Below are 22,723 nucleotides of genomic sequence, written 5' to 3' on the forward strand. Positions count from 1 at the left end.
GTAATACGCGCTCAAGCTCCGCCCACTGCTCTCGCGCACATGCGCCCTCTGCCGGTGAGTGTTAACTGCAACCTGAGTAAGAATACCTAATACTTCAACTAGTTTACCGATACAAAACCAATGTAACAAAGTTATTTTAATAAGCAGTAATAAACAATGTCCGATACATGTACAAATGACGAATACAATTAACCTCGCGAGGTTTTCTCCGTACAAACACTAGTGGTAAAAATGTATATATTTATATAAATGGAAGACATTTTCAGTTTCCTCGGCAGAGATTTGGTACATGATAATCAACAAAGATAGTTTTATATTTAACAATCAATGTCGTAGATTCCAGGGTGATGACGTAACCACCCCAATAATCAAAACAAGCAATTCATTAGTCTTGCAGATAACAAACAACACACTGACCTTGGATTATTGATTCATGTATAGTTACACACTCTTATCAGAGTAATACAAACAACTCAATGACACACTGACACACTCAAACACCTGCTCAATGTGCAGCTAAAGTGAAACTGCAACATATTTAACATGATTAGCTTGATAATATATCTTAGTATATAGATACTACCGGTACACTGTAATGTCCATTATTTTAATGGTAAAATGTAAAAATGCTACAGAAAAAATAATAATAACTTGTTAATGGGTACGGTAAGAAATTATAATATATTTAAGAAGTCATTTTACTGTAAAATATTGATGTAAAAAGTATGATTTTACTGTATAATTAATGGTAAATATGTGAAATTACTGTGAAAAACAATACATTTAAATACATTACAATTGAAAAGCAGATCTTTATAGTTCCAGATGGTCACTATATAACATTAGTATCAGTTTATAATATAATATAAAAACCCGAAACTGCATATGTTTTACAGTACATTTCTGGCAACCACAGCTGCCGGTATTTTACGGTAAATTTAACGGAATGTTTTAACAGCGTTTTGTAGCTATTAATAAATATGGCAAAAATATTAAAACTGCACCATTGTGACACAAGTGTGCCCCACAAGCCCTCAAAAGTGAAGCCAAAACGTCTCGATCGCCAGAAGAACGGGCCAAAAATCCCCCTCAGCGTCGTGAAAGACTGATCCCAGATATCAGACGCGTTTGCACATGTGGCAAAAATCAGCTATTAAGTTTAAGGGGGCAGTTAGTTTTTCACATGGGTGATCTAGGTGTTGGACAACTTTTTTTGATTCAATATAATATATATATATATATTTGAAAACAACTCAGGTTGCATTTGTTTTATGTTAGATCTAAAACTATTACTTATGAAAAAGACAAATGTAGAATAAACCAGGAAGGGGGCAAATACTTTTTCACAGCACTCTAGCTAGAAAGCTCGAGGACTAAGAGCTAGAAATGTCGGTTTCGGTGCAGGGATTTGGAATAACCCCGTTGGAACAATGCTTGTAACCGCACATTTGGCCGAATCCATGATGGAAAATGTTTCATGTTCAAATTCCAGAAAGAATAAAATCTCGGGATCAAGAAACACATGAAACACATTTCTGTATCAAACAGTATTTATTAAAACAAAATACACTCATAAAAAAAGCAAATCAACCAAAGTGAATGTTTTTTGAAATGCCAATAGAATGCCACAATTTGTGATCAGGAATTTGCTTCAATTTGATTCGGACAGAATTCCGTACTGTTTGAATTTGAATAAAGACTTCCAGGTGGTATTTTGAAAAGGGTAACAGACATCAATCATTTGAAGCCAAAAACACAAGCTTTACACCTCTGAGAAAGCAGGCGTCTCCAGATATATGAGCTGTGAATGTGTGTATCTGTCATTCAACGCTCTTCGCTGTCATGTTCACATCATGTTTGTCCTATCACAGGAAGTCCAGGTTCACTGGCAGATTCCGGACAGTTTTCCAGGCGTGCCAGTCTGCTCTGCTCCAGGGCGATGGCCTCCGCGGAGTGTTTACATTTCTCTGAACCGCACTGACAGGTGAAGTACTTGCTCTTGATATCCCAGAAACGATCGCCGTAATCAAACCTGTGAGATAAAGAGAGATCGTAAAACAGGCACGTGCAAACGCTATTGTGACAAACAGGAAGCAATCTGCCAAGAGGTCAATCCTCCAAGCAATTACATTCAATAGCCCTTATCGGTGAAACGACTGCTTTCAAGAAATGTGAATCACTCATGCATGCCGGAAAACATCTAGTCTCGTCTCACCCGAGTTCCTGTCCGGTAAAAATGTCTCTGGAGCTGAATAGTGCGATGCGCGGGAATCTCAGGTCCTGATGCAGCATGAACACACGCACAGGGATGATGTTCGGGTCACAGAGGTGGTTAATAAAGCGACTGATGTTACCATAGTAACGGGCATCAATACAGTACACCTCACCGTCCTGTGGAAGAGCAGGAAACAAAGAAACATTTTAGCTCCTTTATTGTCCACGAGCCGCTTTGTATGATGTAACACAGTTTTAAGGCCTAGACGTCAAGAGGGGACGATTTTTAATGAATGACTACTTGTCTGTTCCTCACATCAGGCCATCTTTATTTTTATTTTATTTTAATGGGGTTATTTTGTCATTTTGGAGCTGGACATTCCCAGTCGCCATTCAATTTTAACACTGCGTATGAAAACTAGATAGGTAAAATGAATAGATAGAAACTTTGATGTTGGCTTGGCCAAGCGTTGTCTGAAACTTGAATCTAGTTTATACAGATATTACAGTATGACAAACAACCAGGAAGCCAGCTTTAAAATGTAGCTAGATATTGCTACATTGCTAGGATTTGCTAGCATGTCCTAGCATATTGCCATGCATCGTTAGCATGTTGCTAGGTGTCGTTAGCATGTTGCTAGGCATTACTACTTGGTTCTAACATGTTGTTAGGTATTATTAGCGATGTATAGCATGTTGCTAGCATGTTTTTAAATGTTCCTTATTTTGATAGCATGTTTTTAGGTTTTTCCAAACAGGTTGATATGTAACTAGGCATTGCTAACATGTTGATAAGTGATGTTAGTATACTGTTAGGCACTGCTGGCATGTTTTAGCATGTAGCTAGGCATTGCTATCATGTTGTTAGTCTGTTTTAAAATGTTCCTGGTTTTTCTAGCATGTTTTAACATGTAACAAGCTGTTAATAACATTTTGCTAAGCATTTCTAGCATGTTATAGCATGTAGCTTTGCTTTGCTAGAATGTTTCTGGTGTTTTTAACATGTTTTAAGATGTAACAAGGCATTGCTAACATGTTGCTAAATGTTGGTAGTATACTGTTAGGTACTGCTGGAATGTTTTAGCATGTACCTACGCAATGCTAGTATGTTGCTAGCATGTACCAAGTCATTCCTATCATGTTGCTAGGTGTTGCTAACATGTTTTAGCATGTTGCTAGTAATTGATATCATGTTTACTTTACGTAATTAGGTGTAGCTATCATGATGTTAGTCATTGCTAGCATGTTTTAATAGGTTGCAAGGCATTGCTAACATGCTGCTAAGTGTTGGTAGTATACTGTTAGGTACTGATGGAATGTTTTAGCATGTACCTATGCAATGCTAGTATGTTGCTAGCATGTTTTAACATGTAACTAGGTGTTGCTTGCAAGTGAAAAGGCTTTGCTAGCAAATTTTAGCATTAAGTTAGACATTAATAGCATGTTGTAGCATGTACCAAGTCAGTCTTATCATGTTGCTAGGTGTTGCCAACATGTTTTGGCATGTTGCTAGTAATTGATATCATGTTTTTTTACGTAGTTAGGTGTTGCTATCATGATGTTAGTCATTGCTAGCATGTTTTAATAGGTTGCAAGGCATTGCTAACATGCTGCTAAGTGTTGGTAGTATACTGTTAGGTACTGATGGAATGTTTTAGCATGTACCTACGCAATGCTAGTATGTAGCTAGCATGTTTTAGCATGTAACTATGTGTTGCTTGCACGTGGAAAGGCTTTGCTAACAAACTTTAGCATTAAGTTAGGCATTAATAGCATGTTGTCGCATGTACCAAGTCAGTCTTATCATGTTGCTAGGTGTTGCTAACATGTTTTGGCATGTTGCTAGTAATTGATATCATGTTTTTTTACGTAGTTAGGTGATGCTATCATGATGTTAGTCATTGCTAGCATGTTTTAATAGGTTGCAAGGCAATGCTAGCATGTTGCTAAGCATTTCGATCCTATTTTAGCATGTAGCTAGGCGTTACTAGCATGTTGCGAAAAAGTAACAGGAATTCAGTCAAGCAAACTTTTCTCAGTGACTGACAAAAATGTAGCTGCTTTCTACATTGTTAATAGTTTTGTGTGTTTTTAATATGATTTCAGACTGTTGTGTCGCTCTTGGTGTGAATAAATCATTTAAATTGTCCAGAATTTTCTGCAACACAGCACCTTGTTATCCAGGTCAAAGAGGTATGAGTCGTCTTCTCTCACATCTGCCTCAGCGTCAGAGATCAGCTCACCAACATACCTGCAAAAACACACAAACAAAGACTTATTAAAGACTAGATGTCTATGGGCGGGGTCACAAAACAAATCGAGGTGTCCCTTGCATTTCAGATCTTTATATTGTGATATAAGATGACAGAGACAAAAATATATTTTTCTAGTGTTTGCTGCCATCTAGTGGAATGATCTAAGACTCAAAGTAGACAGATAGAGCAAACAGCGCCTTTATTACAAGCTTTTGAAAATAAAGATAAAAATGGGTCATTTTGACCCAGCCTGTTCAAAGTAGGGACTTGAATGTTTAGATCACCCAAGTGTTAAACTTGGTCTAGTTTGATGGTTTTAGAGGGGTTTTGGGCACTTGTCAGCTGTTCAGGCTGGGAGACCAGCTAATACAACATTGTGGAGCAGAGGGGGGCAGGGGCGGGCTAGAATGTTGCACGCCCTGTCCCCAATCAGCCTGATGGGGCGCGTGAGGGATAAAGGCAGCCGGTGACGACGGTTCGAGAGAGAGACAATTCCGGGCATGTCCGTCATGTGTGTGTTTATGTTTGTGCTTTTGTTTTGAGTTTAATTAAATTAATATTTATATTGACAAGCCGGTTCTCGCCTCCTCCTTGACCATCTTAACCCCCTTACATTGGTGCTGAAAACCCGGGAAGGAGGAGGGATGCCCGTCGCAGAGTCCTCGACACTGCCGTCCACCCAGAGGAGCGCCGCTGCCATCTGCTGGGTGACGGAGTAGCCTGACCGCCCGGACACGGGGCGAGTGGGGACTGGATTCCCTGACTGCCTGGAGCGAGGGAGCCGCTGCCGGGGGCGGAGGAGTGCCCTGCCGTCCCCAGAGACGTGGAGGGGTCGAGAGTAGACCGCTGTCCACGAGGGGAGGAGGGAAGCAACTCCCCGACCGCCTGGAGTGGTAGGGCCGCTGCCAGGGGTGGAGGAGTGTCCCCACGTGCCGCCAGAAAAGCGGAGGGGCGTTCTGTCCGCTGGGGGTCGGAGGTCTGACTCCGGTTTCCCCCGGAGAGGAGCGGCTGTTGTCCGCCGGAGAGTGTGGAGGAGTGTTTGAGGACCACGCGACGGTACATCAGAGAACTGGTGAGTGAGTTTTTCTCTCTCTCTTTCGCACCGCGTTGGCCTTTTCCCTCGCCTATTTATTTTTTTTTTTGTTGTTGTTTTCCCCTCCTGTCTCCTCCCAGGTCGAGGAAGGCGGGGATGCACGCGCGCAAAGCACGCCCCTCCCCAGGGAAAGAGGGGGTGGGGGTGTAGGTCATGCCGGTGGCACCCCGGCCTGAGGTAACACCGGGAGGAGTGTGGAACGGACGGGGGCGGGGCCGGGCTAGAATGTCGCACGCCCGGTCCCCAATCGGCCTGATGGGGCACGCGAGGGATAAAGGCGGCCGGTGACGACGGTTTGAGAGAGACAGAATTACAGGCATGTCCGTCATGTGTGTGTTTATGTTCGTGCTTTTGTTTTGAGTTTAATTAAATTATTATTTATATTGACAAGCCGGTTCTCACCTCCTCCTTGCCCATCTAAACCCCTTACAAACATAAACCAGCTAAAACTAGCAACCCCAGACTGGTTCAAGACTGGTTAGATACTGAACAATAAGAGAGAGAGAGAGACTCACTCGCAGATGAAAGTTCCTTGTGGAATATCTTGAAGAGCTCGGACACCCCAACCCATCTTCTCCGTACGATACAGCTGCAGGACCTGAACACCCTGACACACACACACACACACACACACACACACACACACACACACACACACACACACACACAGTAACACTAACAATCAGTCTATGAAAAAAAGACGTTCAATTGAAGATTCATTTGACATGCAAAACTGAATATATTCAGAAACTGTTGCATGACTCCGATTAAGTGTGTTTTGATTGATTTACTTGATTCCAGCTTGTACCACTCGATTCTTGCAGGTTTTGTGACAGGAACAGGACATGTTGCACTCGAAGATCAGAGGAGGTTCGATCTTATTAAACTCCTGAAGAAGTCGATGGTCCTGCAGAAATCGTGTATGTTGTTAGTCTCGTACAGTTCTACAGTCTGCTGGACTGCCATTGAAAATGTATTTACAAACTGAAGGATGAGTCGACAGTATTTTGGGCGATCACAGATGCGGTTTATATTTCTTACGTTGTATTAAACCTGAAATATTCAAAGACTTGTTCTTACCTTATCGTACCAACAGCGGATGCTGAGCTGTCCACAGAGACAGTTACTTGAAGAACAGTCATCTGTACAGCTACAGTGCTGAAATACAAACACACACATTATACATCAATAAATACACTTCTGAATCAAATCTCTGTTAAACGTATGTTACCCTCCTATTCTGTTAAAGATGGGCCGCTTACATTATGGCCATTTTTGACAACATATGTAGAATGATGCACTGCTTTTGTGATTTTTTGCTTTTTAGATTTAATTTGCTTATGCAATAATGTGTTTTTTCTGCATTGTGGCTGATTTATTTATTGTATTGACGAACAAAAATGTTTGTCAATTTTGACTGCAAACGGTGAAGGTCTCGCTTTTTTATGACCATTTAGGCTTATTGAATCAAGTCCAAAATGTTCAGATGGCAAGTGAAAGAAGTGAATGACCAAGTCTTGCAAAGGACGCCGTTTTTATCACACTGTAAAAAGTGATATTTGTCCAAAATTACCGGTAACAGAATAGAAACGTTAAAGTGTGATTAAGGCGCTTTGTTGCACTTTTCGGCTAGCCAAGTTTCTCATGAATGTGCCAACGATTTAGTTTTGTGTCCCAGTCCTTTATTCATGCACTTAAAGGATGTTAATTTGCAAACAAATCATTCTTGTGGATTGGTTCGATAGACAAGAGTGACAAACAGACAGACAGACAGACAGAGACACAGACAGACGCTAGTGTGTTCTGGGTGGTCACCAGGGCATTGCTAGGTGGTTGCTAGGGTGTTCTGGATGGTTGCTCGGGCATTGCTAGGTGGTTGCTAGGGTGGTCACCAGGGCATTGCTAGGTGGTTGCTAGGGTGGTCACCAGGGCATTGCTAGGTGGTTGCTAGGCGGTTGCTAGAGTGTTCTGGATGGTTGCTAAGGCATTGCTAGTTGGCTGCTAGATGGTTAATCTGGGTGGTCACTAGGGTGTTCCATCTGGTTGCTAGGAAGTGAATATTTTATTACTTAGTTAAGCGTTGTTAATATGATTTAGGACTAGGCTAGGTGTGGTTGGAATGTGTTAGCATGATGCTAGCATGTTTCATCCATGTTTTAGAGATTTGCTAGGTGTTTTTAGCCTGTTTCAACACTTAGCTAGGTGTTGCTAGCATGTTTCAGCTCTTAGCTAGGCATTGTTAGCATGTTTTAGCACTTAGCTAGGTGTTGCTAGCATGTGTTCAGTAAGTTGCTAGCATGTTTCTAACATGTTTTAACACTTAGCTAGGCATTGCTAGCATGTTTTAACAGGTTGCTAACCACATGTTTTAGCACTTAGCTAGGTAGTGCGAACATGTTTTAACATGTAGTTAGCATGTTTTTGCACTTTGCTAGCATTTTTAAAACTAAGCCAGGTGTTACTAGCATGCTTTAGCATGTTGCTAGCATGTTTTATCACACAGACCACAATAATAATAATAATAATTATTATTGTTTAAATATTAGATTTTTTAGTACAATAATAATACATTTGCGTCTTATTTATTTCACCTTTAGCTTGAGCATTTATTTCGACATAAACCGGAGTTACAACGTTCCTGAATGCAAATCTGGCGAAACGCCGTCACTTCCTCCTATTGTGTTGCATTTTTATATTTGTATATTTTTAAATCACACACTTAAAGGATGTTGATTTGCAAACAAATCGTTCTTGTGGATTGGTTCGGTCACAAAACTGTCTTAATTCAAATTACAGTAGTGATCTAAGCTTTCTAAACTCACACGGCTAGTTCATAGTTCAAAGGTCATGGCTAGTTCACAATTGCTAACACTTTTGGAACCAATTTAGTAATAATTGTTATAAAACCTGAAATATATATTCTTTATAATTCCCAACATGTTTAGTGATTATCACATTATGGAAATAAAATAAGTTGCGAAAGCCGTTTCGCTTTGACTTTAAAATATCACATATAACCTATAATGTGTGTTTAGTGGCACCTGCAGGTGTGTGATGTTGCGGTCGATGTTCATCGCAGACGTTTCACAGTTCTCCGCGATGTATTTGTAGTCAGACGGACAGCCCTCGTCATCCACGCCGTTAACACACGGGATCAGAACATTCTCGTATCCTTGTGCCACATCACTAAACAAACACAATTCATTTTAATTTCATTTCGAATACAGGAAAAATAATCGTACAAAACTTGCGACTTAAATCCAAAGCACCGACCTGCATATGATCCGCTCAGTTCGTACAATGCGATTGGCTATTCCCCTACGCAACTTCCTGTTTATCTGGAGCGCCACCCAGGAGGGCGTGTCACAGCGGGCAAGAGAGAGAGGCGTGTCGCCCTCCTTGTTCATAATGTCGATATCGGCACCCCGAGAGAGAAACAGCCTAATAAGTAAAAAATAAAATAAAAACATATTAAAAGCCAACATGAAATTACATTTGAACATTAAGTAACATATTTCCATTTCACAACAAGAAAAAAAAAACATTTAGAATCCATCGGGAACGACTTCATTTTCATATCCATTTTTACCATTACTTTAATTACATTAAGCTCTCCAATAGGGGGGCGCTATATCGCGAAACAAGTTTACGCATAAAAAATGCTCAAGTCACCATCTACACAAGTCAGGCATGTGAGGTGTCATTTTAAAGCTTAGAATCTGAACTTTTCATATATAATAATCATTCCTGAATGAATATTACTTAAAATAACAAAACAAGTCTTTAAATCATCAGTGTCGCAAATAAGCGCCATCTACTGGTTATGAGGTTAAAATATTAATATGAATATAAAAGTCTTTAAAATAGCACTTAAATAGACAAACAATTTATCCGATGAAAGGAACATGTCTGTACAGTTTATTTAGTTGCAATAATAATACTGTAAAAATACCGTGAGCTCGCTTGTGTGAATAATCCATTATCTTAGATGTCCAGAACAAAATATGCCGTGCCACAGGAAAAGCATGCTAAACAAATCGTCACACATGTTATTAACTGTTGACTATTTTTGACTATTAAAGATAAAATGTTATACATCATTGGAAAGGAGAGGGTCTTTCTACTGACACTTATTGATTGAGCTTGTAGTCCACTCAGAGGCCGAGATATTCAATTAACAAATGGGACTAAAAAATTAAATAACGTAAATGAATATGCACAAATATACCAATTCGGTAATAAAATGCATTATTTACCTATACATTTTTGATAAAACATTTTTGTGAATGAATGGTGTGAATTTTTTGGAACCCCGTACAATATTATAATAATACTGAATTATTATTGTGGGACACCATTAAGTTTATTATTATAATATAATACTGAATTTACTATATTTAACAGTTTGTGAACAAACTTTAGGTTGGCTTGAAAAGCCTGGTCTGAAAGTTTAAGATAGATAGACAGACAGACAGGTAGATAGACAGAAAGTGACAGACAGAAAGACAGAGATAGACGCTAGTGTGTTCTGGGTGGTCACCAGGGCATTGCTAGGTGGTTGCTAGGGTGTTCTGGATGGTTGCTAGAGCATTGCTAGGCAGTTGCTAGGGTGGTCACCAGGGCATTGCTAGGTGGTTGCTAGGCGGTTGCTAGGGTGGTCACCAGGGCATTGCTAGGCGGTTTCTAGGGTGTTCTGGATGGTTGCTAGGGCATTGCTAGATGGTTGCTATATGGTTATTAAAGTGTTCTGGGTGGTCACTAGGGTGTTCCATCTGGTTGCTAGGAAGTGAATATTTCATTACTTAGTTAAGCGTTGTTAATATGATTTAGGACTAGGCTTTATGTTGCTAGCATGTGTTAGCATGATGCTAGCATGTTTCAAGCATGTTTTAGAGATTTGCTAGGTGTTGTTAGCCTGTTTCAGCACTTAGCTAGGCATCGCTAACATGTTTTAGCTCTTAGCTAGTTATTGTTAGCATGTTTTAGCACTTAGCTAGGTGTTGATAGCATGTGTTAGTAAGTTGCTAACATGTTTCTAACATGTTTTAACACTTACCTAGGCATTGCTAGCATGTTTTAGCACTTAGCTAGGTAGTGCGAGCATGTTTTAACATGTAGTTAGCATGCTTTTGCACTTTGCTAGCATTTCTAAAACTAAGCCAGGTGTTACTAGCATGCTGTAGCATGTTGCTAGCATGTTTTAATCACACAGAACATTTTTCACAGACCACAATATTAATAATAATTATTATTATTGTTTTAAATATTAGATTTGTTTATTTATTTCACCTTTACCTTGAGCATTTATTTCGACATAAACCGGAGTTACAACGTTCCTGAATACAAATCTGGGGAAACGCCGTCACTTCCTCCTATTGTGTTGCATTTTTATGTTTGTATAATAACGGTCGCAGTTAATGTGTGAATCTGCAGCATTTTCTTTCACAATCACTCTGAGAATGCTAAAAAACTGCGTATCATGAGCCATGCAGATACACACAGAACAGCGTGTCACCCGTTCACTCTGAAGCACACACTGTATTTTAATTAAATTAAATCAAATCGCAGCCTTTAGCGGATCAATATTCACATATGACCATATCGTGATTTTGATGCCATTTTAATGAATTGTACAGTCCTGAATGATCATGAAATCAGTCTAATGATGTGCTTTTTAGGAAACTATCCACTATAGAAGTCATAAGGGTTTAGAGCCACATGAGGGTGAGTATATGATGACAGAATTGCATTTATTCTGGGTGAATAGCGGTTGTTTGACTGACGTGACACAATCGATGAAGCCCTCTCGTGCGGCGATGTGCAGCGGTGTGTCTCCATGCAGGTTCACAGATGACAGCGGGCATCCTGCGTTCAGAACTAGCTCTGCAATCTCAACGCTGCCCGCGAACGACGCCCAATGCAGACAAACGTTCATCTCCTGCGAGACAAGGAAGAAAGGGTAAGTTGTCTAAAAGTTCAACGTTTTATCGTGCGTTTATTTGAGAGACTCACTTTGTCTTGTATGGTGACATTTGCTCCTCGGTTGAGCAGTGCTCTGATCACGTCAATATGTCGGTGTTCTGCTGCCCAGATGACGGGCGTCCAGCCTCCACTGTCCTGAAATACACAGAGATGATGTTTTCCAGAGACTGGAGATATCAAGTACTGGACTGAATGACAGTTCCCTGTTGGGACCAGTAAATGTGAGATACCTGTGCGTTTAAATCCACCTGTCCAGTGCTGAGTAACAGAGTGACCACTTCAAGATTACCCAGTTTAGCAGCGTGATGAAGACCAGTAGAGCCGTCCTCCTCCTCAACACACACACACACACACACACACACACACACACATGCATTTCAGAACTGTATACACTCACAACAACAAAATCTCTGCTCTGGATCAGGTCAGCACTCCTAAGACACCAAATGAGCTTTATTGACCAAAATCATGCAGAAACGGTGATTAAAACAACAGCTGCAAAACAGCGCCCTCAAGTGGCAGCTGTTATGAACAACATGGCATAGAAATGGCATTAAGCCTCAATAATTCTCTGCAGCTACAATACTGTGAGAACGAGCAAAATGATTGACAGGTCAAAAGCGTCCAGAGGCCACAGACACGTTTTTGCTTGTGGTTTACAAAGACTAGAGCGGTCACCGGTGAGATATTACAGCACCTTTAAATCAAGGGGTGTTGCGTTTGTTTTGTGCACATTTTGTATTCTCGGTCAAAAATGACCGGTTTATAAATCTCTCATTGCATATATTATCACAAGATATTGCATTAGATATATTTGTCAACTTCTTGTTTTAGTAATTATAAAAGGTTTAAAAAACAATTATAATAATAATTTAAAAAAAAATAGTTTTATCCAAAGTGACTTACAGTGCACTTATTACAGGGACAATCCCCCCCGGAGCAACCTGGAGTTAAGTGCCTTGCTCAAGGACACAATGGTGGTGACTGTGGGGATCAAACCAGCAACCTTCTGATTACCAGTTCAGTGCTTTAGCCCACTACGCCACCACCACTCCAGTTTTAGTGTATGAAATTCCCACAAACACACATAAATATAATAAACAGGAGTGTCGTTTTGTCACGTTTTTTCCTTATTACTTCCTGACACACACATGTAACATAGACAGTGACATATTGTAACTTACAGCAGAATATCCAGATTCAAACGAGCCCTGAAGCTCAGATACCTGCTATGTATTTGTGTTACATCTTTGTAAATATTTACGTCTGATAAAAAACGATATTGGATCTATGATCACTGTTGTATTGGGGTTTCTGGTCTGACGGTTGTGGAGGGAGCACATCTTCCTTCACCTTCCTGTGCCCTACCTCTAGAGGACGTCCACATCCACATATGTGCTCATCTAGAGGATTGGGATGCTCCTAAACGCGTAATAGTTCTGTATTTTGTAGTCTAACCCATTCATTTCCAATGGCCGGTCATTGTTATCACACAACAAGTGTAATAAAGTGGAAGAAAATACAATAAATTGATACAAATGTATTTTTTAAATGGTCAAATTTTTTTGTGTGAGTTTTCAGATACCATATGTGAACAACATCGAGGAATTTAATTCCAATTGGATTAAAAAAAGTAGTCGAATAAGTCAAAACGAATAAGGGTTCAATGTTTTGTTTTTAAAAGCGGTCGTGCACAGGACGAGAAGCGTCAAGCCTCGTCGCGGCTAGGACATGCCTATCAAACCAAGGGCACGTCGATGAGGTTCACGAGTCAGACAGTACACACAAACGTTAGCAAGGCTAGAGTAAATAATATATGTCCATTGATAATGATTTGGGACTGAAATTAATGGAAAATATTTGAGTTGCGCTTCGTAGCATGGTAGAAATTTGAGCAGCCTCCGGCGTTTTAGGTGGGCGCCGCTAACAGACACCGAGTGGTAGCGGTGGTGTGCGTAACACATTTTAGAATGTGCCATGTGACGTCATCCACCGGACGCATCTGGTGTCAGACCCCCGCTTAAGCAAAGTTTGTAAAATAACGGTATGTTGGGTGGATGAAGCCCAACTCCTCCTAGAGCTTTCAAGCTACATCCACCAAAATTGGTACAGACCTTCGGACTTTTCTGGAATAGCGTGCTTTCTCTTTTCTAACCGATCGGACTTACGGTTTTCGCACAGCGCATCAAAAATCTGAAAAATACATACAATGACAGAATGTTCAAACGGACCAACGGAATGCTCGTTAATTCAAAACACCAACTGTCAAAAATTCAAATGTAAACAAACCCACAGAACTCAGTCAAGGCTGCCTCAAAGTTTCGTATCTTGTTCTTTTGTTTTGATTTGTTCTATTGCTTTTGTTACTTGAGAACTTGAAACAATGTTTACTCATATTAGGTCATATGTTGCTATGGTATCACAATGGCTACTGAGAATCGTCAAAGTGCATTCATACGTAAGCAAAATGGACATTAAAACTGAAATATTTAAATTAATAGGAATCAAATCGAAATCAGAATCGCATCGATCTTTTTAACAGCAGTTTGAAGTGTTCAGGTGAAGTTTATATCGGAGACGCGAGACAAGAACGAATTGTGAAACTTAAATTTTTTTTAAAAAATGCTCTTTAGGATATCTTTAGGATATTATGGAATATATATTTAATACACACCCATCCCTAGCATTTGTGCGTTTGCATGTCATCTTACTGCATGATAGACACAAGCTCCGCTCTGGATCAGATATTTCACCACGTCTATACGATTGTTCACTATGGCCTCTAACAGAGGGGTCCTCAGTGTCTTGTCTTGGGCGTCCACCTTTGCGCCTGCCTGAAATCAAGCATTACAGACCAGAATGGGCTTTAATACAATATTTACAATTCTACTGTATGATCAGTATAATCACCATCAACAGACAACAGACCAAGAACAGTGTTTGCAGTGCTAGTGTTGACGTGAATGTTCATCTCACCTGTACGAGCAGGTAACAGATCTCCAGTAAACCCCTCTGAGCGGCCGCGTGAAGAGCACAGCGTCTGTTCTGAGAGTCCGACTGATATGACGGGTCGATTCCCTCCACTGACAGACACACAGAGAGAAACTGACAACATCAGTTCAACACGACTCACAAGAAAGAGTGCATGAACAGGAGAGTCGGTCATATGTTGTGTCAATCAACCCCAAAGGCAAGAACAAGATTTATGACCAACATTCTGAAGTGGAGAAGAGTTTTCGTGCTACTCAATCCGGCGTCGCTCGATAACGCGGTGCAGACCACAAAACCTTCGTGACCCGTATGAAGTATGCTGTGACCTTAAATCGCTATAGAGGAAGTCAAACATTCTAACCACCACTGCTGAAATTTTGTATCATAGTAAGGTTGATTATTAGAGCAACAGTTTGCGCAGTCCCTTCACAACATTGGGGCGTTCAATCGAAAACTCGTTTTGTTTATCTAAAAACAGTGATAGTGACGACAGAACACAACTGCACATAAAACAGAGAACAGAACTTATTAAACATGTCTGAAGAGTTTGTAGTTGAAGAATTGATGCGTTTCTATGTCCAGCCTTTTTTTTTTGTGGTTTTTGGACCGGTGCCAGTTCACAGCAGATGGGGTTACCCGCGAGATACCGAAAATAGAAACCAAGTGATCGACAGAATGTACCGTCGCTCGTCACTGCTGGTTAGGATAAAAAATCGTGATTATTATAGAAAATATAAATTTTATCACGTGTCGTTTGCCGTCAAGTTAGGACACGGTGTGACTGTGGCGTCCTGTAGCTCCTCTATGTTTCTGTTTGATTTCAGAGTACTCCGTTAAAAAAAATAAGGCTGGACATAGAAATGCATCAATTCTTCAAATACAAACTCTTCAGACATGTTTAGTAAGTTTTATGTGCTGTTGTGTTCAGTCGTCACTATCGCTGTTTTTTTACTTTACAGACTAGAGTATCCAAAAACAGACATTGTTAAAATAGTGTTTGGGGGGCTTGGGTAGCTCAGTGGTAAAGACGCTGGATACCACTCCTGAGGTTCGCTAGTTCAAATCCCAGGGTGTCCTGAGTGACTCCAGCCAGGTCTCCTAAGCAACCAAATTGGCCCGGTTGCTAGGGAGGGTAGAGTCACATGGGGTAACCTCCTCGTGGTTGTTATAATGTGGTTCTCGCTCTCGGTGGGGCATGTGGCGAGTTGTGCGTGGATGCCGCGGAGAATATCGTGAAGCCTCCACACGCGCTACGTCTCCATGGTAACGCGCACAACAAGTCACGTGATAAGATGCGCGGATTGACGGTCTCAGACGTGGAGACAACTGAGACTCATCCTCCGCCACCCGGATTCACTAGGCCACCACAAGTGCTCGGAGCGCATTGGGAATTCCAAATTGGGTGAAAAAGGGGAAACAACCCCCCCCCCCCCCCAAAAAAAATACTAAATATTGTTATTTAATATACAAGTACATTTTTATTATACTATATCGTGAAATAAAATAATTAAAATTGTGATATAAGATTTCAGTCATATCGCCACCCCTATAATTAACACATCGGTCTATACACATTTACACACGAGTCTACACAGTAATTACATGCAAACTTGTCCACAGTAACTATTAAGCAATAATGCTTAAATGTAAAGAAAAGAATATATGTGTACGTACTGAGCATGAGCAGAACTCGTTGAACTTCACCTTGTTTGGCTGCAGGATACAACTGACGGGGGTGAAACCGCAACTTCTTCCTCCTGACCAATCACAACCACAGATGAGGCAACCCACCAATCACATCATGTGACATAATAACAACAGGCCTATTGACATTTATCATTTATGGGTGTCATCACCTCTCGGTGTCCTGCGTGAGAATGGCTCTCTGTAGCGCCGCCCTTTTCTCTCCAGGAGGAAGCGCACTGGGACAGATCGGCTTCCCATTGGGCAGGACGAGCGAGGGTCCCACGCTGTCCACACCACCGTCGCCCAGGGCGACCACATCCTCTGTCCCGCCCCCTCCTGGAATGGCATTGGCTGATTGAGGCTGTAGGTCCGCCCCCTTTCGGACATCACCACGGCAACGCATCCGGGCACTGTGAGACAGAGAAATCACATAAAAGGTGTAGATATTATTATTCAGTCCGTCACCATCTTTTTTATTTTAAAGCCCCAGAATTCTGTAAATCACCTACTTAAGTTACATTATTATGTTATTCATGATAAAAGTAACAAACTATGTTACTTTGTTACTTACATCTTATTACATTAAAGCAATAAGCCATGAAAGGCAAAACTCTCTTACTTGATTGGCTCTCCTGTCCGCTTCTCGTTGTTTAGCAACCGTGATGTCACAGCGAGAGCGGAGGGATGCAGAGAGGGCGTGGCTGTGGTGGATGATGCACTCGCCGTGATGACGTTACTGCCCGATGCCGCTGTAAGAGGGATGGTGACCTCACGGGCTTCTGACGCGTCCTCACCACAGTGTGGGCAGAACAGCAGGCCGATGCCCACTCCTCCTCGACTCCGCCCACCACCCAGCACAGACACACAGCCACGGTGGAACCGATGAGCAATATGGATGTCCGGACAACATTCAAGAAACGTTCCCTGAACGTTCAGAAGAAAATCAGTGGCAGGTTAGGAACAACAAGAGGGTGAATACATGATGTTTGTTGTCATGGATACTGAGCTTACAGAGAGGCAGAAGTATCCGCAGCCCGGACAGCAGTGATGTTTGACCATGTGTGAGCGATGAGTCTCGCACAGGACCATTAGAGACACGCGACTCGAGGGACGCATCGTCTCCCCCTTCACAATCGCACTGGTACAGCCCACCAACTGAACAAGTGAATTGAACAACGAATGTAAATACTGTCGTTAATAATCATTGTTCAGTTGCAGTTTAAAATCACACATCGCACCTCTCCATTGATGCTCTCGATGGCCATGCAGGTTCGATTTGAGCGGGAACTGAATCCGTCCACCCGCGGAGCTTCCATTCGACAGCTACACAGAGGAAGTTCCTCCAAACGCTCCGTTTCTGCATCGCTACCATCTACAGAGACGAACAGACAGTGCACAAGCGAGACACATCAACGTTTACGCCTGGTCGTAATATGCGTCACATTTGTGTTCAGATTTCACGACGACATCACTCATTACGTCAGTGTATTACAGTATAATACGTGTAATCTGGATAACGTAATAACATTACAAAAATCGAGTACTGGTAATTGAATACATTAGTTACATTTCACAATGTGCGTAATCAAGTAACAGTTACATTTGACTGATTACATGATATACAAAATTACAAAAATATAAAAGTTACGAAATACGCAACGGGTACTTAAAAGATGACGTTACCGATAACAATTGAAGTCATGTAATCTGTAGCGACAGACCGCTATATCGGCCATGCCGATCAATTTGGCCGATATTTTGCGATTATCGGCATCAGCCTAAAAAGCGTGTTTGCTTGGCTGATCAATGAAAGTGTTAACATTCTCTTGTGTCGCTTCTCAAATCTACCTATAACTTTGTAAACGCTGTGAATACGTAGAAACGTAAATACGTGTATTTATATCTGGATATCGGTATCATTGAAAAACCCATATCGGTCGACAGCGCTGGGTTGTCATGGATTACATGTAATCTGGATTACGTAATCACATTGCAAAAATGAAGTACTTGCAATTGGTTTGGATTACATTTAATACTGTGCATAATCAGATTCAGTTACTTTTATATGGATTACATTATTGATTACATTTCCTACCAGCCAAAGGCAATAACTAGTGTTTAATTTACTGATTTCAGAGCTGGATAATAATAAATATTAAATAATATATATATATATTTGTTTTTTTATTTTCTCCCCAATATGGAACGCCCAATTGCCAATGCGCTTTAAGTCCTCGCGGTGGTGTAGTGACTCGCCTCAATCCGGGTGGCGGAGGACGAATCTCAGTTGCCTCCGCGTCTGAGACCGTCAATCCGCGCATCTTATCACGTGACTTGTTGAGTGTGTTACCGTGGAGACGGAGCGCGTGTGGAGGCTTCACGCTACTCTCCACGGCATCCACACACAACTCACCACACGTCCCACCGAGAGCGAGAACCACATTATAGCGACCACGAGGGGGTTACCCCATGTGACTCTACCCTCCCTAGCAACCGGGCCAATTTGGTTGCTAAGGAGACCTGACTGGAGTCACTCCAAATGTAAAAAGCACAAGCATGTTCTCATTGTTTTCAATCTTCGGTAACACAATTGTTTGTTTATGACGCTTTTAGCATCTTTGTTTTACTCAACAACTGACAAAAAACAAGTTTCTGTGTGATTTTATGTTTAATAATGTTTAATATACCGAGTATAAGCTGGTACTTAAAATCTAGTCATTAATTTTCATCAAAATATGCAGCGAGTAATCCAAAAGTAATCACATCTAAAAGGATTATCAACATTACCGAGTACAGTTTAATCTGTGTAATTTGCAATCAGTACTGGATTACATTTCAGAAGTAATCTACCCAGCACTGATGATTATTATAAAGCACAAAAATGGATGTCCCGATACTGGTCCCATACCACGCTCATGTACTTCTGCTCATAAAAATGCTCCGATACAATCTGACATATGAATGCCATTCTGTAAACATTCAGCGCACAAATTAAAATCAGAATACAGGCACACAATCCGTGCACATGCCTACAAGAACCCCTGACAAACATTATATAAGTGGAAAAAATGTTAACAAACACATGCCTGCATGTGGAGAGAGGGAGATGCTGTCGGCTGCAGAGATATCCAGAGAGTCCAGAGGAACTTCAGTGTAGTCAGTGTCGTCCGCTGCAGCTGCTGCAGTCACTGCACGCACACACACACACACACACACACACACACACACACACACACAGAGTTACAGTGGCTCTAAACCACACACACACCATCATCACCGGTCTCTCTCTCACCTTTATCTGTCTCCATGGCTCCAACAGGGGGTCTGTCTCTTGCTTTACCCTTTCCCTGACGTTTCCATGACGACTCGTCTCTCTCTCCTCCGGTTTTCTTCGGAGCAGCTAATGACTGATCAGACTCGGAGCTCTGACAACATCAGACACAATTATTACACTTACTACAGATTAATACACATTAGTTCAGCAGGCCCATCTTATTGAAAGGCATCGGCCAGCAACAGCGGCAACTTAGTTGATTAATAAAGGTGTAAAGGCTGAAAAAACACATCCTGGCCAAGATGGAAGGCCGGTCTATTTATCTTGGTTTAATGGAGTTTGGGGCACTTGATAGGCAACAGCAAACCACCCTAGGCTGGTTTAAAAATTATTACTTTTATTATTTGTATATATATATATATGTTTTGTTTTTTTTTTAGAAATGTTAGTGACAGTTAAAAAAAAAAAATTTATTAAAAGAAATTTATAAATACATTTCTTGTGAACTCTGTAATTTTGTAGTGTGCAAAATATGCATCTCTTACTACAATATTGTTCATTATACATCAGTGATTTGGGTTTCAATACCATTTTACTCTACTTATATATACAGTGAGGAAAATAAGTATTTGAACACCCTGCTATTTTGCAAGTTCTCCCACTTGGAAATCATGGAGGGGTCTGAAATTGTCATCGTAGGTGCATGTCCACTGTGAGAGACATAATCTAAAAAAAAAAATCCAGAAATCACAATGTATGATTTTTAAACTATTTATTTGTATGATACAGCTGCAAATAAGTATTTGAACACCTGAGAAAATCAATGTTAATATTTGGTACAGTAGCCTTTGTTTGCAATTACAGAGGTCAAACGTTTCCTGTAGTTTTTCACCAGGTTTGCACACACTGCAGGAGGGATTTTGGCCCACTCCTCCACACAGATCTTCTCTAGATCAGTCAGGTTTCTGGGCTGTCACTGAGAAACACAGAGTTTGAGCTCCCTCCAAAGATTCTCTATTGGGTTTAGGTCTGGAGACTGGCTAGGCCACGCCAGAACCTTGATATGCTTCTTACAGAGCCACTCCTTGGTTATCCTGGCTGTGTGCTTCGGGTCATTGTCATGTTGGAAGACCCAGCCTCGACCCATCTTCAATGCTCTAACTGAGGGAAGGAGGTTGTTCCCAAAAATCTCGCAATACATGGCCCCGGTCATCCTCTCCTTAATACAGTGCAGTCAGCCCTGTCCCATGTGCAGAAAAACACCCCCAAAGCATGATGCTACCACCCCCATGCTTCACAGTAGGGATGGTGTTCTTGGGATGGTACTCATCATTCTTCTTCCTCCAAACACGGTTAGTGGAATTATGACCAAAAAGTTCTATTTTGGTCTCATCTGACCACATGACTTTCTCCCATGACTCCTCTGGATCATCCAAATGGTCATTGGCAAACTTAAGACGGGCCTTGACATGTGCTGGTTTACGCAGGGGAACCTTCCGTGCCATGCATGATTTCAAACCATGACGTCTTAGTGTATTACCAACAGTAACCTTGGAAACGGTGGTCCCAGCTCTTTTCAGGTCATTGACCAGCTCCTCCCGTGCAGTTCTGGGCTGATTTCTCACCTTTCTTAGGATCATTGAGACCCCACGAGGTGAGATCTTGCATGGAGCCCCAGTCCGAGGGAGATTGACAGTCATGTTTAGCTTCTTCCATTTTCTAATGATTGCTCCAACAGTGGACCTTTTTTCACCAAGCTGCTTGGCAATTTCCCGTAGCCCTTTCCAGCCTCGTGGAGGTGTACAATTTTGTCTCTAGTGTCTTTGGACAGCTCTTTGGTCTTGGCCATGTTAGTAGTTGGATTCTTACTGATTGTATGGGGTGGACAGGTGTCTTTATGCAGCTAACGACCTCAAACAGGTGCATCTAATTTAGGATAATAAATGGAGTGGAGGTGGACATTTTAAAGGCAGACTAACAGGTCTTTGAGGGTCAGAATTCTAGCTGATAGACAGGTGTTCAAATACTTATTTGCAGCTGTATCATACAAATAAATAGTTAAAAAATCCTATATTGTGATTTCTGGATTTTTTTTTTTAGATTATGTCTCTCACAGTGGACATGCACCTATGATGACAATTTCAGACCCCTCCATGATTTCCAAGTGGGAGAACTTGCAAAATAGCAGGGTGTTCAAATACTTATTTTCCTCACTGTATATAGCATTTGTGGCAAAATGTTGATTACCACAAAAATAATTTCGACCTGTCCACAGAAATCTGTGTTCCAGTGAGACACTTACAATGGAGGTGAATCGGGTCAGTTAAAACATTAAAATACTCACTTTTTCAGATTTCAGAAGTATAGATACAAAGACAAAGTTTGTGTGTGTTAACATGATTTTAGTGTCATAAAATATCAGGATAGCCCTGAAAGAGACAATTAATCGGGATAGCCCTGAAAGAGACAATTAATCGGGATAGCCCTGAAAGAGACAATTAATCGGGATAGCCCTGAAAGAGACAATTAATCGGGATAGCCCTGAAAGAGACAATTAATCGGGATAGCCCTGAAAGAGACAATTAATCGGGATAGCCCTGAAAGACACAACTAATCGGGATAGCCCTGAAAGAGACAATTAATCGGGATAGCCCTGAAAGAGACAATTAATCGGGATAGCCCTGAAAGAGACAATTAATCGGGATAGCCCTGAAAGAGACAATTAATCGGGATAGCCCTGAAAGACACAACTAATCGGGATAGCCCTGAAAGAGACAATTAATCGGGATAGCCCTGAAAGTGACAATTAATCATCATAATAACAATTACTGTTTGCCATATTGATGCCATATTTCATAATCGTGACTGCCCTAGCTCAACGTTTACATAATAAAAGTTTCTCTATAAAGAAATATCACAAACAAATAAGCTTTCAAAACTAGTGCGCTACATTCAGACTGATCAGGTGCAGAACAAGCAACAAAACTGCACAAAACCTGTCCTGAAAAAAGTATATGAAAGCGAATATTTATATTTTAATAGTTTTTTTGTCATCATTATTATAATTACAAAATGAAACTTTGTAAGAAAGAAGTAATTAAGTAATAATAATCACACTGCAAAAAATGATTTTCTTGACAAGTATTTTTGTCTTGTATTCCTGTCAAATTATCTAAACTTTCTTAAAACACGATTTATTTACTTGTCAAGCAAAATGGGATAAGATAT

At 40.9% G+C, this 22,723-nt stretch overlaps 1 protein-coding gene across 2 annotated transcripts in view; it reads right to left on the bottom strand.

Annotated features, from left to right (window-relative positions):
* Positions 1 to 1,573: 1,573 nt before the first annotated feature.
* The window catches only part of ehmt2 (euchromatic histone-lysine N-methyltransferase 2), a 29,218-nt gene continuing 8,068 nt past the window's right edge, over positions 1,574 to 22,723 (bottom strand). The window contains exons 9-28 of one of the 2 annotated variants that reach the window (XM_052093458.1): positions 19,514 to 19,646; positions 19,308 to 19,409; positions 17,460 to 17,593; positions 17,233 to 17,376; positions 16,841 to 17,145; positions 16,392 to 16,631; positions 16,210 to 16,292; positions 14,521 to 14,627; positions 14,256 to 14,378; positions 11,775 to 11,876; positions 11,575 to 11,679; positions 11,346 to 11,500; positions 8,836 to 9,003; positions 8,604 to 8,748; positions 6,643 to 6,720; positions 6,353 to 6,469; positions 6,078 to 6,163; positions 4,387 to 4,465; positions 2,216 to 2,391; positions 1,574 to 2,032 (exon numbers count right to left, since the gene is read on the bottom strand). In XM_052093458.1, the coding sequence (XP_051949418.1) occupies positions 1,852 to 2,032; positions 2,216 to 2,391; positions 4,387 to 4,465; positions 6,078 to 6,163; positions 6,353 to 6,469; positions 6,643 to 6,720; positions 8,604 to 8,748; positions 8,836 to 9,003; positions 11,346 to 11,500; positions 11,575 to 11,679; positions 11,775 to 11,876; positions 14,256 to 14,378; positions 14,521 to 14,627; positions 16,210 to 16,292; positions 16,392 to 16,631; positions 16,841 to 17,145; positions 17,233 to 17,376; positions 17,460 to 17,593; positions 19,308 to 19,409; positions 19,514 to 19,646 (2,763 nt within the window). In that variant the 3' untranslated portion in view covers positions 1,574 to 1,851. Of the gene's footprint in view, positions 2,033 to 2,215; positions 2,392 to 4,386; positions 4,466 to 6,077; positions 6,164 to 6,329; positions 6,470 to 6,642; positions 6,721 to 8,603; positions 8,749 to 8,835; positions 9,004 to 11,345; positions 11,501 to 11,574; positions 11,680 to 11,774; positions 11,877 to 14,255; positions 14,379 to 14,520; positions 14,628 to 16,209; positions 16,293 to 16,391; positions 16,632 to 16,840; positions 17,146 to 17,232; positions 17,377 to 17,459; positions 17,594 to 19,307; positions 19,410 to 19,513; positions 19,647 to 22,723 lie in introns of those variants that run through there. The other variant, XM_052093457.1, reaches the window with a different exon arrangement.

Source organism: Xyrauchen texanus, chromosome 26, assembly GCF_025860055.1.
Source record: "Xyrauchen texanus isolate HMW12.3.18 chromosome 26, RBS_HiC_50CHRs, whole genome shotgun sequence".
NCBI lineage: Eukaryota > Metazoa > Chordata > Actinopteri > Cypriniformes > Catostomidae > Xyrauchen > Xyrauchen texanus.